The sequence below is a fragment of the Cygnus olor genome, chromosome 2, assembly GCF_009769625.2.
Source record: "Cygnus olor isolate bCygOlo1 chromosome 2, bCygOlo1.pri.v2, whole genome shotgun sequence".
NCBI lineage: Eukaryota > Metazoa > Chordata > Aves > Anseriformes > Anatidae > Cygnus > Cygnus olor.
The window spans coordinates 63,004,993-63,019,773 of record NC_049170.1 but is presented as its reverse complement, the minus strand read 5'-3'; the positions used below and the strand labels follow the sequence as shown (position 1 = coordinate 63,019,773).

At 43.7% G+C, this 14,781-nt stretch overlaps 1 protein-coding gene across 8 annotated transcripts in view; it reads right to left on the bottom strand.

The window, feature by feature from the left end:
* Window positions 1–7,049, bottom strand: part of BMPER (BMP binding endothelial regulator) — a 155,088-nt gene extending 148,039 nt beyond the window's left edge. The window contains exons 1-6 of one of the 8 annotated variants that reach the window (XM_040548855.1): window positions 6,824–7,049; window positions 4,475–4,709; window positions 3,707–3,835; window positions 3,359–3,394; window positions 2,227–2,378; window positions 229–314 (exon numbers count right to left, since the gene is read on the bottom strand). In XM_040548855.1, the coding sequence (XP_040404789.1) occupies window positions 229–314; window positions 2,227–2,378; window positions 3,359–3,394; window positions 3,707–3,720 (288 nt within the window). In that variant the 5' untranslated portion in view covers window positions 3,721–3,835; window positions 4,475–4,709; window positions 6,824–7,049. Of the gene's footprint in view, window positions 1–228; window positions 315–1,127; window positions 1,552–2,158; window positions 2,584–3,358; window positions 3,395–3,706; window positions 3,836–4,474; window positions 4,737–6,823 lie in introns of those variants that run through there. The other 7 variants (XM_040548847.1, XM_040548848.1, XM_040548852.1 and 4 more) reach the window with 7 other exon arrangements.
* Between the last annotated feature and the right edge of the window lie 7,732 nt (window positions 7,050–14,781).

The window sequence follows — 14,781 nt, the reverse complement described above, 5'->3', positions numbered from 1 at the left end:
GTCATATTAAAGTCACATATAACTTTGTGCCTGAGAGTTTTAACATCGAAGAAATGATTGCCAGATCATGGATTGGATTACTTTCCATTAGCTCAGTGATGAGATAACCTCTTGTTACATAAAGGCCACAAAGGTACCCTAGATTTGATTATGTAAAATATTCCCCTCTTTGTGCAGTTACTTTTTGTACAGGCCTGAATGTTCTTATTATCTGAAATCCAAACTTACCAGGCAAACACACATTATACAAGGGTTGTCTGTGATAAATGGTATCTGTAGAATTTCCCCTTCATTTTCACATTTTGCAACGGATCCTGAAAGAGAAATAAAAATTAAAAAATATTGACGTATCTCAATTCCCCCATCTGGTTTTGGATGCTGTCCTTGTCGTTCTCATTTAACCCGTGCTCCATTCCTGGCCTTCAACTTTAAATTCTGCCTCAATTTGCCCACTTGAAGTAATCAAGGATGCTAAGCATTTTTCTAAGATTCCAAAGGGAACCGGGAAATGACTGGCCTTTTACTGGCGCACAAACCTAGACTCTCTTTGTGTCCCAGTTATAGCAAAGAAGGACGCTTTTTCTCTTCTCAGATGACGTGTGGAGAATAACGAGTACTTCATGCAAAGCAGGCTACTTCTATAACGATAGATCCAGAGCTCATTGAAATCAGTAGAAGGCTGTCCATTACACTCCAAGGACTTGGATCAGGAGCTCAGTGCAAGCACTAAACCAAGCATCCTCCTAATGCGTGACAGCCAATTGGCAAGTGAGTCAAAATTAGCAGGCTGACTGTCAAATGGAATCAAATTAGAAATCCCTTTATGGCCCTAGAGCTGATTAGCCGGTATTGTGTCATGTTGGAATCGCTTCTCGAAATCTAAGAGCTCGCGCTGGGAATTGAATTAGCTTTTCCCTGCATGCTCCAGATATCAATAAAATATAACCCGGGGGTGGAGAGGGGGATACAAAGTGGGAGAGAGGGAGGGGGAGCACAGCTCCTCCATTCATTCACCTGCCCCGAACCACGCGGTGACACACGCAGCCCCCCGGTCACCCCGGTCCCCGCGGGGACCCGAAGGCGTGTGGCCGAAGCAGGTAGGCTCCGCGCCCCCCGTGCCCCCTTACCTGTGAGCAGGGAGGAGGCCGGCGCCCCGGGGAGGCAGAGGGCCCCCAGGAGGACGGCGGCGGCGGCCGGGACGAGGCTCGGTGCCGTCGCCACCCGGTCCCCGCCGAGCCTGGGCATCATGGTCCTGGGCTGGGGTGCCGCCGCCTCCGGGACGCGCCGTCGGGTGGCGGAGCCCGGCCGCCTCCGGAGCGGCCACCCCAGCACCGACCGGGAAAAGGGGGCGAAAGGGGGTCGCGGGCGGGGGCGTCGGGGGGTAGGAAGGGAGATGCCGGCCCGCCGGGGAGTCCCACCCCGCGGCGGCACCGGGGGAGGGGACTGCGGGTGCGGGGAAAGCAGCTGTCAGCGCCTGCCCCTCGGCCCCGCACCCCCTCTTTCCATTACCCCCCTCCCCTGCCCGCATCCCTTCTTATACCTTCCTCTCCCCATAGTCCCTCCTCCGGCACCCCCCGGCCCCCACGCCGCCCTCCCCCCCGGCGCACACCCGCACAGACGGGCTGCCAGCCCCAGACCCCGCTCCCCTGCCGGCAGATGCCCGGCCACTCCCTCCCCGGCCCCGCCGAGCACCGCCCGGGCCGGCCGCGCCGTCGGGGCGAGCAGAGGAGGAGGAGGAGGAGGAGGAAGAAGGAGGAGGAGGAGGAAAAGTAACGGGGGGCCAGGAGGGGAGGAAGCTCGGATCCTCCGGCAGGTCCGGTGCTAAGCGCAAAGCCAGGTACCTCCGGCGGGCTTGTGGCGGTGCCATTTGGGCAGGGGAGAGGAGGAGGAGGAGGAAGAGGAGGAGGAGGAGGGACGGGCAGCGCCGCGGCGAGGCTCTGCTCCCCGGCTCTCCGCGCCGCCGGCCCGGCCGCGGAACTCCCCTCTCCCCTCCCTTCCTCCCTCCCTCCCTCCTTCCTTCCCTCCTTCCTTCTCTCCCTCCTCACCGCCTGTGCTGTCCCCTCTCCCTCCGCAGCACACCCCCGGGGCTGCCCCTCGAGGGGCTCCCCCCGCCCGGCCCCGCTCCCTCCCCGCCGCCGCCGCCTCCTCCCAGCCGAACCTGCCCGCCGAGCCCGGCCGTCCCCGGCTCCACGGAGCCTTCAGAGTCCCTCCGGTGACATTTCCCACCCGTACGGCCGCTTTCCGCTGCTTCAGGGTCGTTTTCGCACGCAGCTTCTCCGTGCGCATCCCACCGCCGGGACGGTGCGGCACGGCTGGCCCCGCTGCTGTCACACACCAGCCCGCTTCGCCGGTCCTCTTCCTTCCACGGCGATGTTTCGCTGGGGGAAAGGAGCGCTCCCAGAAATAAACCAGGCTGATGACAAGCTGAAAAATGCTCTCAGATTCATACACGTTCTTGTGCGCTTGCTTTGGGCTGGGGATGTGAGCTGCTGTTTCAAAAAAGCTTACAGTAGTGGCAAATCAGGTGCAGGCAGGACAGGACTATTTTTGCTTTAAATACGTTTTACATCCCAGTCAGATGCACGGCAATTAAGTTCACCTGTTCATTTTAAGAATTAAGCCCCAAAGCCAAGACCTCTGGAAGCCTGCATCATTGTTCTAAAATGCGAGATATGCACGCCTCATTTCCAAGACCTACCATCACCTACCTTTATGGTAGGAAGCCAAAGTCCTTAAATAGCTACAATTGCCTATGATAGGGACTACAGAAAAGTGATATTGGTAAACTTGTAGAAATCACTAGCAAAATTTTCTCTATCAAGGAAGACTACATTTTTTTTTCCCCAGCCTTAATCTGTACAGGTTGAAGCTGCATAGGCAGATAGGATAATTTAGCTGCCATTAAAGGAAACACACACACAAAAAAAAGGGGGTGGGGGGGGGAGGAGAGCATTTGTATTCTACAAAAATATAATTGGGATCACTGCATAAATATAATGCATGTAACCCAAATATATATATATATATATATATATATATATATATATTCTGGTAAGTGATTCATGATTCTCTTTCATTTACACATAGATGAGCCTGTGGAGGTACATATTACACTCTACTGCAGAAGAGATTTTCACTTGTCCACGTTTTTTTTTGTTTGTTTTGTTTTGTTTTGTTTTTCCCCATTGGAAAGATGTACTGAATCTATTGGCAAACTGGCCTTTTCTTGCTTCTCTATCTGTAATCAGTGGTTATGTTTCCCTTTTGTAATTCCAGTGCAGCCACAGACCTCCTAAAGCAACAGCCATTGCTACCCTAATAATTTCTGAAGTGACAACTACCACAGGAAAGTACTTACATCATTGTGTGCATTGAGTCTTCTCTTTGTGATGATCTAAAATTAATTAAATATTAATGTCACCTGGTGTGAGAAACATCAAATCATGAGGGCATCAAATAACAATTCAGGCTTCCAAATAACAGCAGGGAACTTGCTAAAATACTCCGCAAACACAAGAAGTTTCATCTCTTTTATCAAATGAAGACAAGAGGTGACAGCAACTGAACTGCACACTCAATTCATGCTATAACTCATCCAGTTAACAAGAGCATGTAATGAAACCATACCTAAGGCAGGGCAGTTACAAAGCAATGCACACAGATCTGCTACAGCATCTCCAACACACTGATTCGGCCTAAAACTTACCTCTGAAACAGCATCTGTGGGATGAAAATATGGTGAGTGCTCCACAGGGTGAGCTCATTGCCTTTCTTTGGGCTTGCATCAGTATCTGGGGGAGGAATTTGCCCTTTTCTTCATTGCTTGGAACACCTGCTGAAATGGCAGCCAAAGCTGTGACATACCATGTCTACACTACACTTCACAAGCTGTTGGGTGCCCAGCAGAAGAGCCTGCTGAGGACTCGTGCTGCCTCTGAATCTCTTGGAGCCCTGGTTCCCCATCTCCCCCTCTCACTGGGGAAAAGGGGAAATGCTCACGGTTAGGAGCAACCTCTGGTTCTCCCTGGTGTTGAGAACGGTGACACACCTCTGGGAAAAATCGCTCTCTAATTGAAATCTCTCACAAGGTGAAGCCCAGCAGGGAAGGGAAACATGGCCTTGTAAGCCTCCCACCTTAGTGTCACCCATTCAGGGCTACAGGTACAGGCTTTGTCTCAGCTCTTTACCTCTCTCTTAGCCTTTCTGAAAAGTTTGTCTTACCAGAGGTCTGAATCCTTTCTGGTCATAATGCTGCATTAAGTAGAGTTTCAAGGGTTTGGTTTTTATTTCCTTTTGCAGCCCTGTTTGAATGGGTACTTATTAAAAAAAATTAAAAATAAAAAATTCAGAGCTGTGGTAACTTTTAGCAAAATCAGGGGGTCACACTGAAAGCTGCGTCCTGCTATTGGATATGCACAGAGACTTCTGTTATAACTGCTAGCATAAAATAAAATTGTGTCATTGAAAATCTTACCTCCTTTGCATAAGCATCACATAGTATCGCTTCTTATTGAGGGGGTATATTCATTCATTTTGTTTACTGGTCAGCCTGGCTTCATTCAGCTTGATGGAGTGTTTGATGTCCACAAATATCTAGTTCATATGTCATTTGGCTCTTTCACCAGTGACACTTTCCCAGTGGTCAGCCATACTTGGTTAATAATGTTAGCCATTAGCTGATGATAATAAAAGTTCAACTTAGCACCCACCTAAAATGAAAAAAAAAAAAAAAAAAAGATATCTACAGTTAATAATAATAACAGTGAAGAAGACAGCAATCTCATTCATGTCTTTCTTCATGATTGTCTGTTTTACTGGCAAGTCAAAATGGCTAGAAGACCCATTATTTATTAGCTAGAGAACTCTTCCAGAACTGAGGGGATGCACTGAATCATTAGAATTCACAAATATTTTCTTTTGCTCAGGAAATTGACTGTTCTAGGTCTTGAGCTTAGGTGGTCCTAAGGGTCCCTTCCCATGCGAGAAAGTATGCAATAAACATGCTGCATAGGAATGTGTATATTTTGGTACTGGAAATGTTCCTTTTTATTATTTTTATGTTGTTATGCATTATTTTAATGCACTTTCTTAGTATCTATGAGACTTCTCAAAATAAAGAGGGAAACACCTCTGAAAAATGCTATATTGAAGTCTACACTGAATATCTGTGTTTGCAAGGCAATGCATACACAGTGAAGGTGGTTTGCACATCAGATTGAGTTTACCCCTTTCTGTTGTTACTATACCCTTACTAAACATAAGTATTCTCGATCCAATAACTTACACAGTCAAAAAGAGGGGCACACACATTTGCTGTAAATGGAGCTATGGAACCAATAAACTTCAACCCTGCCAATTCTTGCCAAGAGACCTTTAGTTTGGGGAAGTATTTTATTACCGTGGTGCATCAACACACAGCAACTGGGAAGCTTGGTAGTAACACAAAGAATCACAATGTGGATGTCACCCTTCCATGCGGGAGAACGGAGGGGAGTTACTCTACTGTTCACCATCTAGTTGTCTTCACTGCTGCCTTTCAAATGCTCATGCATATTGGTCATTCATTTCTGTGCTTAATCATTTTTAAAGTTAAGAGTATCTACCAGTGTGAACAAACATTATTTCTTACATAGCCACTTCTCCTCCACGAGATAATAAAACTTGAGACTGGCCTAAGTATACTAAAGAGGTGTTCCTGACAAGCCCCCTTACTGCAAAATAATCAGAAACCAAAATGTATGTAAATGAGGTCTGGAGACCACACTAAGAGATTTTAAAACTGTAACTGAATTAAAAATGACATATGGTCAAAGTCCTTAAATAAAAGAAAAGTACAAGAAAGTATCTAAAAGTTACAGTGAGACTTACTTGAATAAATGTTTATAAATTTTATCAAACAACTCATCATTTTGACAGTTTTCCATAAACTCCTGGAACATGCAAAGCATTTAATTTATTTGTGGCAAGATAAAGATAATGAGTAACATTTTAAAAGTTTATTAACATAGAACGTCCTGGCATGGTCAAACTTGCATACTTCTATTGTTTAAATTATGTTTTCTAAGAACTGAAAAAGTTATCCTTACAAAAAGGAGTTTCTAATTACAAAAGTCTTCAAAATCATACTCATCATCTGCACTTGTAGAAATGCAAACCGAATGAACAGAGCACAAATTTAACTGGATATAAATGCCACCAGTACATCAAACTATAAAAAAACAACAAAACTTAAAAAAAATCCTTGATTGCCACACAGAGAAGAAAATATCACTCTAATATGGAGAAAATGGGTCATTGTACTCTTTTATCAAGTATACTAAAAACAAACCCAAAAAGTACGTGATGACAGAAATGGTGACGTAGTCTTAACTATGGAAGACTCAGCAGAAGCTATTAAATAGGGTATAAGCCAAGCAAACAGAATAAACTGGCATATGCTTTCATGCCTTTTTGTTACTTCACTGCTGTAAATACAGTTTGTCTTCCAGAGATAATAAAAAAATATTTTGTGTGAGTTATGTGTTTTCCTGTTAGGTTACCCCTGAACATCTGCTGTGCCCGATAAAGGATAAGAGCTAATTAAATCACATAGAGTAACATGCATGAGGTATTATTTTGCTTTGAATGTGAGAGAAATGAAAACCTACATTTTGCCTAGTTACTTTCCTAGCTAATGACTGCAATAAATGAGCACTCAAGAAACGTGTCCAATGGCAGACTGATGACTGCAGATGAGGATGGAGCTTCCTTACGCTACAGACAGCCACCCTGCATGCTCCAAAACCCTTGGTACCACCCCCCCAACACAAAAAAAAAGGCTTACTTATTCTGACATAAGATTTTTCCCTCCAGCCAGAATCCAGTTCAAAAACAGCGGCCTCTACCAAGCACAGAAAGGCAAAGGCTTGTATGTTTGCCAAAAGCCAAGTTTCCAACTGCATGTATCCTGTAAGTTCATCACTTCTCCCAACAAAACCCTCCCGAGGGAGCTTTCATGTTGCTGTGCTCTTCCTGCTGCTGTTCTTGTTTTGTGGCTGAATTTCTCCCTGGGCTTTTCTAAATGACAAATAAAGGTTTAAAAACTCGGAGGTGACATATGAGGAGTGAACATAAGACGTCACGTCACAGCCTCCTCTTGTTGACGTGGGTGCCCTGATTCACACTCACATGACTGAAAGAAGACTAAGAGCCATTAATTTTAAGTCATCTATAAGAAAAAGGTTATAGTTTGTCGACAATGGCACGCAAAAGACAAGCTGTTGTGTGGGGCGATTGCTGGCAGATGGCAGTGTTGGGAGAGCAGGTCTCCGCAGCGTGCAGCCGCAGAGCAGGGACGAGATGGAGCAGCTTCCACAACTAACCTGAACCACAGATCTGTTTACAGCGATCTAATCCATATGTGCTAGTACCTTGCTGCTACACGAATGAAACGCTCTCTTGCGTTGTTCTCAGAATGTACTTTTTCTTTTTGTGCATCTGGCTTTGGATGCACAGGGCATTCGCTTTTACTGTCCCTGCAACTAGTACAACATACCTTATTCCATCTGGAAGCAAAACAAAAGAGCATTACAAAGAACCCTTCATCATAGTTCCTTTCCAGATACAATGCTTAAACAATTTAAGAATTAGTTTTTCTTTTCTTTTAAGAAAATTGGCTGTGCAACATCACAGCTGCTGTAAGTAAGAAATCCTCCCTACTTTTTCTTCTTGGCTTCTGATTTAAGTAAGTACACTCATTTACCAAAATACATGATCTGTCCTACTGATTGTACCTCACTTATAGAGCAATGAACTGACAATCTCAAGCAGCCTTTTTCATCAGTATATGTGAAAAAATCAGGGTAATACTGCACCAGTCTGTTGCAAATTCTGCTAGTTACAGAGTTTCATAATAAGTAATAGAGCCATTATTAAAGAAGCAATGTTACAAAATTTCACAGTTATGCTGAACTGCTCACTAATCTGATTGGATAATTCAACCCTGGATATTCTGCATATGCTTGAGACCAAAAGTAGACTCTTGTCTACTGTTTAGGAATATAAGAGTACACAAAATAAATAAATAAATAAATAAATGTAGAAATGAACAAACACACTAGCAGCAACAAGAAGAAAGTTATTAAAAACCCATCTAATTTTACTACTGATTCACATGGGTCAGATTACTGTTGGAGATTAGTCTTCACCAAAAAGAAAACAGACAGCCACTTGAGCCAGAGAAAAATGTACTTCCATGAGGGAGCGCAATTCATCTGTCTGCCTCTCAGCTGTCTGTGGCTCTGTCAGGAGGAGAGGAGAGGATCATTAAGTGTGCCAGAGGCGGCCTTTCGGTGTCATTACACAGATCTGCAGGGGTTTTCAGCCAAAGCCTCTACTTCTCTGACAGTGGCATATCACTAAATAGGTTGTTGAGAAGCACAAAGTGAACAGAGAGAGGGAAAAGTATTTACTTTGGTAAAGTTTTAGTCACATGTCTTGTATATATTAGCAGATTAAACAAGAGTCTGAATTAGCAGATTAAACAAATCGTCTGAATTACTTGTGACCAAAGGAAACAGTTAATCAACAGTTTAAAGGCTTCATGGAATTTAAAAAATATATTTACATGGTGTACACCATTAATTTCAGCTATCTTTAAATGCAGACCAAAGTCTCAAGGTAGAGGCTGGCAGGTATTCTGACACAAAATGATTTCTGTTTAGAGGCTGGTTGGTGATGAACTATTTTCAGAGCAGAACTTGTGGCTTTGGGGCTTGTTTTGCTTTCAGTTTTAACTAAACTAGTTTGAAGAACACAAAACTAACTCTTTTCAAGTTACTTAAACCTCGAACTGGCTTACATATTTTTACATTTCAATTAATTTGAGGTCAGTCTGTATGGCTGTAGCCAAGCTTGTATCAGTATGGAAGCTAGATAATGAATAAGATAGCTATTATTAAACAGAAAGGGTATTACCATGCTGGAAATACTTTGGAAACTGCTCACCCTGCTAGTAGATCGTGTAATTTAGAGCCTTCCCCAGGAAATGTTCACACATTGGATTAGCCCAGATGAGTTCAATAAGAATAATAACACAGTGGGCAGAAAGGCACTTCTGCAAGCATTTGTGGAAGCAGGTTCCTTAAGCAAACCAGGGTAACTCCAAACAAGAGAGGAGTGGCGATAGCATCGGGGTGGCCACATTTTCAGCTTTATTGAGTGCTGGGTCACCCAAGGAACAGGCTCTGCTCCAAGGGGGATGCGTCCCCTGTGGCTGGGAGGTGGGCTTCAGGTCCCTGACCCTCTGGGAGCAATGCAGCACTGAGCTCTGTGCACGGAGACCTCCGCACCTCCAGGCCCAGGGGATGTGACTGCAGTCACAGGGCAAGCCAAGGGTAGCCCACCCAGTTGCGACCCATTAATTAGCTCTCACGATCAAATTGGCACTGGACCTACACCAATCCACCAACTCAGCTAAGCAGCTGTCAGCGTCTCAGGTCTCCTAGGCTGTGCTTAGGAGGCGGTGGCATCATGAAAACTAGAAAGATAGAAACCCAAAAGTAAAGCCAGAATCCTTCAGAGAAAAGGTGAGGGGCTGCGCTGGTGGCATGAGACCCTGCTACGTGCCTTTGCTGCCTGCCAGCATGATTTGGATGGGGGGGACACGCATGGTGTGGAGCACCTGCAGGATGGAGACCCAAACCTTTACGTACCAGATCATCCAGTATGGTGTTTCTTCATTTTCATGATTACTTTCTTAGATAGACTTGTTCTGAGGCACCTGTTTATCTTTCTAAACTTTCATATTCCAAAAGAAAAACATCAAATAATAAATCACAGAACTGAGGGTTTCACCACCTCACAATGGAGCTGCTTTCAGCACTGTTGTGCCAGAAATAATGAAAGTAATTGTACTTAAAGATCGTTCCTGTACATCTCTATTAAAAAAAAAAAAAAAAAGAAAAAAAAAAAAAAAAAAAAAGAAATCTTCCCCACTGCCTTAATGATGATTAATTGACTTTTGAGCATTCTGCAAAATGACAATACAAGCCATCTATTACGGAAAGTAACATTCGGTGACTAGTTAGTGCTAGCAACAGTTCCATGCTTTGCTTTTGGATCAATTCCAGCTGTATAAATAGACAGTGAAATTCCGAAAATGCAGGAATTTTGCTGCTATGAAACATTCAGAGAACAACAATCAACTCTCAGCTTGTAATGATAGGATTTCAAAAAATGGCCATTTATTTTAAAATAGTCTCTGTGGTTTTTAAAGCTGTTCCTACAGAATGCACAGAGGATAAAATGCACATATTTTTGCAGGCTTTCAGCTGCTGGCCAAAATACAGAAAAGGATTAAGAAAAGACAGATTTAATTTACATGATGCAAACTAGAAGAAGCAAGCAAGAAAAGATGGTTCTGAAAGCTGTATTTTATTTTCTCCTAAAAGAGGTGTAGTGCAAAGTATTTTTTTCACAGCTAACAGAATCCAGTCGGATTGCAAAGGTATGAGCATGGGAGCAGCCAAACAATAGCTCTATTCACCCGCACCCAAATTCTCAAAATCTGGAGTCTCACTTTCTGGATTCCCAGACTGAGCCTCAGGCCTTGAGCTTAATTGGGGTAACTAAAAAAATGAGGGCAATCAAAATTATCACTTGGCTTTGATAATGCGGGCCTTTGCGAGGGAGGGACAGGGATGGAGCCAAACTTAACAGAGACGACGTGCGGCACATCAACACAAAGCCATCCCTGTGGGCACACGGTGAGGATGAAGAGAGACATGGGAGCCTGTAGGGAGAGGCGATCCTCTGCAACTAAAAACTCTTACACCGGTTTATGAGTGTGTTCAAAGCACTGCCTGGTGCTACAGTTTACAAAGGGTGGAAAATTACATAAAGAGGGGCCAGATGATACCTCTGATGTTAGCCAGGCAGAGGCACAGAGCCGGGGGAACCTGTGGAGAGTCTTGAGGGATTCTGGCATGGCCAGACTGCAGGATGCGGCCACTGCTGGAGCTGCTTGCTGCGACAGCTTTACACTTTGGAAGTCAAACGAAGCATTGCTTGCTTCTGCTTGGCCCTGTTCAGGAGCACAGAGGAGCCTGTGCATGTGAGGGGAGAGGGGAAAGGGCCAGCACTTTGCTCCAGGACTGCCTGGGCACACTAGCCCCAAGTTTGCTGTACCCTCGCCGAGAACCAAACCCGTGACCTGCCCACCGCAGCAGCCCCATGACTAACAGACTAGCCCCAGGTAACTATGAAGTAGACATAAGAAATTAAGGAGGGGAGGGGTGCTCCTTTCACTTATACCCTCTGGCTATCTTTTTCTTAACAAAAATGTCCTCTGGCTGCTCTGGTGAGTAAGTTCACTGTTTTGGAAACTGCTCTGCCACACCCCTTGGGAGGTGAATCAGTAAGAGTTACACAACTTCACTGCTTACAGGCGGTCTGATCTTTTCACCTTCACCTGCAGTAGCATGTGTCTGGCTTTGAAGGAAATGTAGCTACTGAAAGGGTAAATGTGATATGGAGAAGGAATAACGGGTCTTTAACTTTTGTGACTGGGAACACCTAAAAATTTACAGTGGTGAGGACAATGACCAGAGAGAAATAGAAGAAGGAGTTTCAATCAGAAGTCAACATGGAAGTAATTTGGTAACAATCTCCTACACAAAAAGTCTCAGTGTGCGCAGTTTTTCATAAACGTTATCACAAATCTGTACTATAGCAACCTAAATAAACATATAGACAAATGCCAGAATTAACTTCCTCTCTTAGCCACAGAGAGATGGACGTTCCCACTGGTTTGAGACCTAAAGCCTAGCTCAACTAGATGTTTGGGGTCCAGATTTGTATGCCGGATATCTGCAATGACAGATAGGTGGATGAGCATTTGTAGGAATTGTTTTTCTGGTCAGTGTGAAAATCCTGAACCAGTAGGACCAGACTATATTTTGTGCCTACGAGATATTGTGTGATCAGGTACCAAAACTGATATGCTGAAGGTAAGAAACTCACCAGGCTTAGCAATCAGGTCCTCTCTCAACACGCTGTAAAACTGGAAGCCAAAAATCAGTGGCCAGGTTTGGAAAAGTTCATCTAATGAGAAGCAAGAAAGGTTAAAATGTACCAACTCTGTTACTCATTGGGATTTATTTGCTCAATTCTAATTTTAGCTTTGGTTAGCCAAATAAAAGGTATCACATCACCGTCTGGGTAGCTGTCTTACAAAAAACAATGCAGCTACCAACTTTCCTCCATTGGATGACATACTTGGGCAGTAGCCCTTTAAAAAAAAAAAAAAAAGCTTCAAGTTTTTTAGAGCACATTTGGTTTTCCATTCATTGTTTTTCTGATGCTGAAAGCAATCGTATTCATCCCAGAGAAGAACAGCTACATTGTATTTCAAAGGTTTAAGCAAAACACTCATTTTGCTCCAAGTTGTCCTTCTTTCTTTAAGGATTTTAAAACACGTGTACAAAGTGGCTGCTGGGAGAAATCATCAATTTATGGTCAGTGGGATTGGGTATAAAAAGAAGAGAAAAAGAAGAAAGAAGAGAAAGAAATAAATTACACAATTGCAAAAGTGACTGCTATCTACAAAAATGTGGATGACAAGAAGGACTCCTCTCCCCATGAGATGAGCTAATGAATGCTGAATGTGGAATGATCTGGTTTAAAAAAAAAAAAAAAAAAAGACAGAAATAGAAAAATAAAATCAGTTCTTAATATACTGTGTACCATCCACAACTTTCTTCCACCTTGTTTTTGCTAACCTTACCTGTAGTAATTTCATGGAAGATCACACTAGACCTTCTCAAATCCTGCAGTAAGAAATTAAAATCCACTTCTGCTAGGACTTGTTTTCCTATGACTCTTGATTTACAGTGGTGTGGGACTAAATAGGTGCAACCAATACAGCAATGATAAATCATTAGTTGATCCGAAAGGCCAGTCCTTTTTCGTCCATGTTCTTCTTTGGTTGTTTGGCACACAAACAGCTTCATTTTCAGTCTTCTCTTACCGATATCAAGCTGGTTGGTATCACTGCATCCATTTCCTGCTGCTTGACCACCACTTTAAAATGAATAAAGTAATAAAATCAACATAGTAAAAAACTTAGTTATTCCCCCAAACACATTGTAGGCTTTGGGATACAGTCTTCTGAGATTTAGCAAAGTAAGGACTGATCCAATCTGTCCTTGGATCAAAACCCTTGGTGTTGTTTCCTGAAGTTTTTAAGAATGGCACCTATGCTACATTCATTAACAATGATAAAATGTCTCAGTATAATAAGAGGAGACTGGAGGTGCCAATTTTTGAAGAGTACATGAAATTGAAGAAATAGTAACAATAACATCAGTTTAGAAAAAACAAGGCAACTTTTAACAGATAGAGGGCCAAGATTTCTGTTGATTAGATGCCAAATTAACTAAGAGCATTCTTCCTAACAGAACATGTCCTGGAAATACTTCCCTCCCATACTCTCTTGGCCAGGGAGCAGAAGGGGGCATTGCTTGATTTCCTAAACTATTTAACAGTGCTGCTTGTGTTGTCAAAAAGCTGCTATACATCATCCTGAGAGTGACTTCATCTCAGAAGTGGCTGAAGTAACCTGCATAAAGTGCTTTGAGATTCTATTCAGTTTGAAAGGGCCTATTTAACATGTAGCATCACTGTCTACAGAGAAGCAATCACTTCTAGGGTGGAATGCAGAAGTTGTTTAATAAATACTGACTAGCTAATCCTCACAGATATTGTATTTGGGGAATAATACCTTGCTGAGCAATCCTCATAATTTATTACATCATCTAGCTAACAGTAAATTGTGCTTATACGGCTGAGGTCACTGGGCCTGTTCAGCCTGGAGAAGAGGAGGCTGAGGTGGGACCTCATCGCAGTCTACAACTTCCGCGCGAGGGGGAGTGGAGAGGCAGGTGACCTATTCTCCGTAATCACCAGTGATAGGACCCGCGGGAACGGTGTTAAGCTGAGGCAGGGGAAGTTTAGGCTGGACATCAGGAAGAGGTTCTTCACTGAGAGGGTGGTCGCACACTGGAACAGGCCCCCAGTGAAGTAGTCACTGCACCAAGCCTGTCTGAATTTAAGAAGCGATTGGCCTGTGCACTTAGTCACATGGTCTAAACTTTTGGGCAGACCTGTGCGATGCCAGGAGTTGGACCTGATGATCCTTATGGGTCCCTTCCAACTCGGGATATTCTATGATTCTATAATTATATGTCATCTTATAGTGTCATGTGGCCTCCGGTAGAGGAGTATGGATGTTCTCCCATCCAAATCTATGGCAAAATACTCAGTAAAATTAAATGAAGGTAGATCTGGGCATCTAATCAGTTTACAGTAACAACTCAGGATGACTGACCTTCCTTCAAGATTACTGATCAGGCAACAGCTTATATAATCAGAACAGAGCTTTTATCTTATTTCCGCAGCTGAATGTGCTGTCAGTCTGCACCCAGCTGGAGCTGTGGTGGAGGGTGAACTGTGATCTGCAATGATCATTCCCACTTACAAAGCACTCCAAGTCTCTATTCTGCTCATAAAGATGAATCAAAATACCTTATCAAACATTGTTATCATTTTCCTCTGGAGTCTTAACTGCTTTTGCCAAAAATAATTTCCAAAATGAAATATTTTTTATGATGAGTGTAGTGTTGAAGTGGTAAAGTAGCAAACAAGTGAATAATGCAATGTGCTCATGCTATATCAGGTGGAAAAAACTCCCACTAGAGTTAACATCAATTACATCCTGTACCCTGAGGGTGTGGATCTATTCCA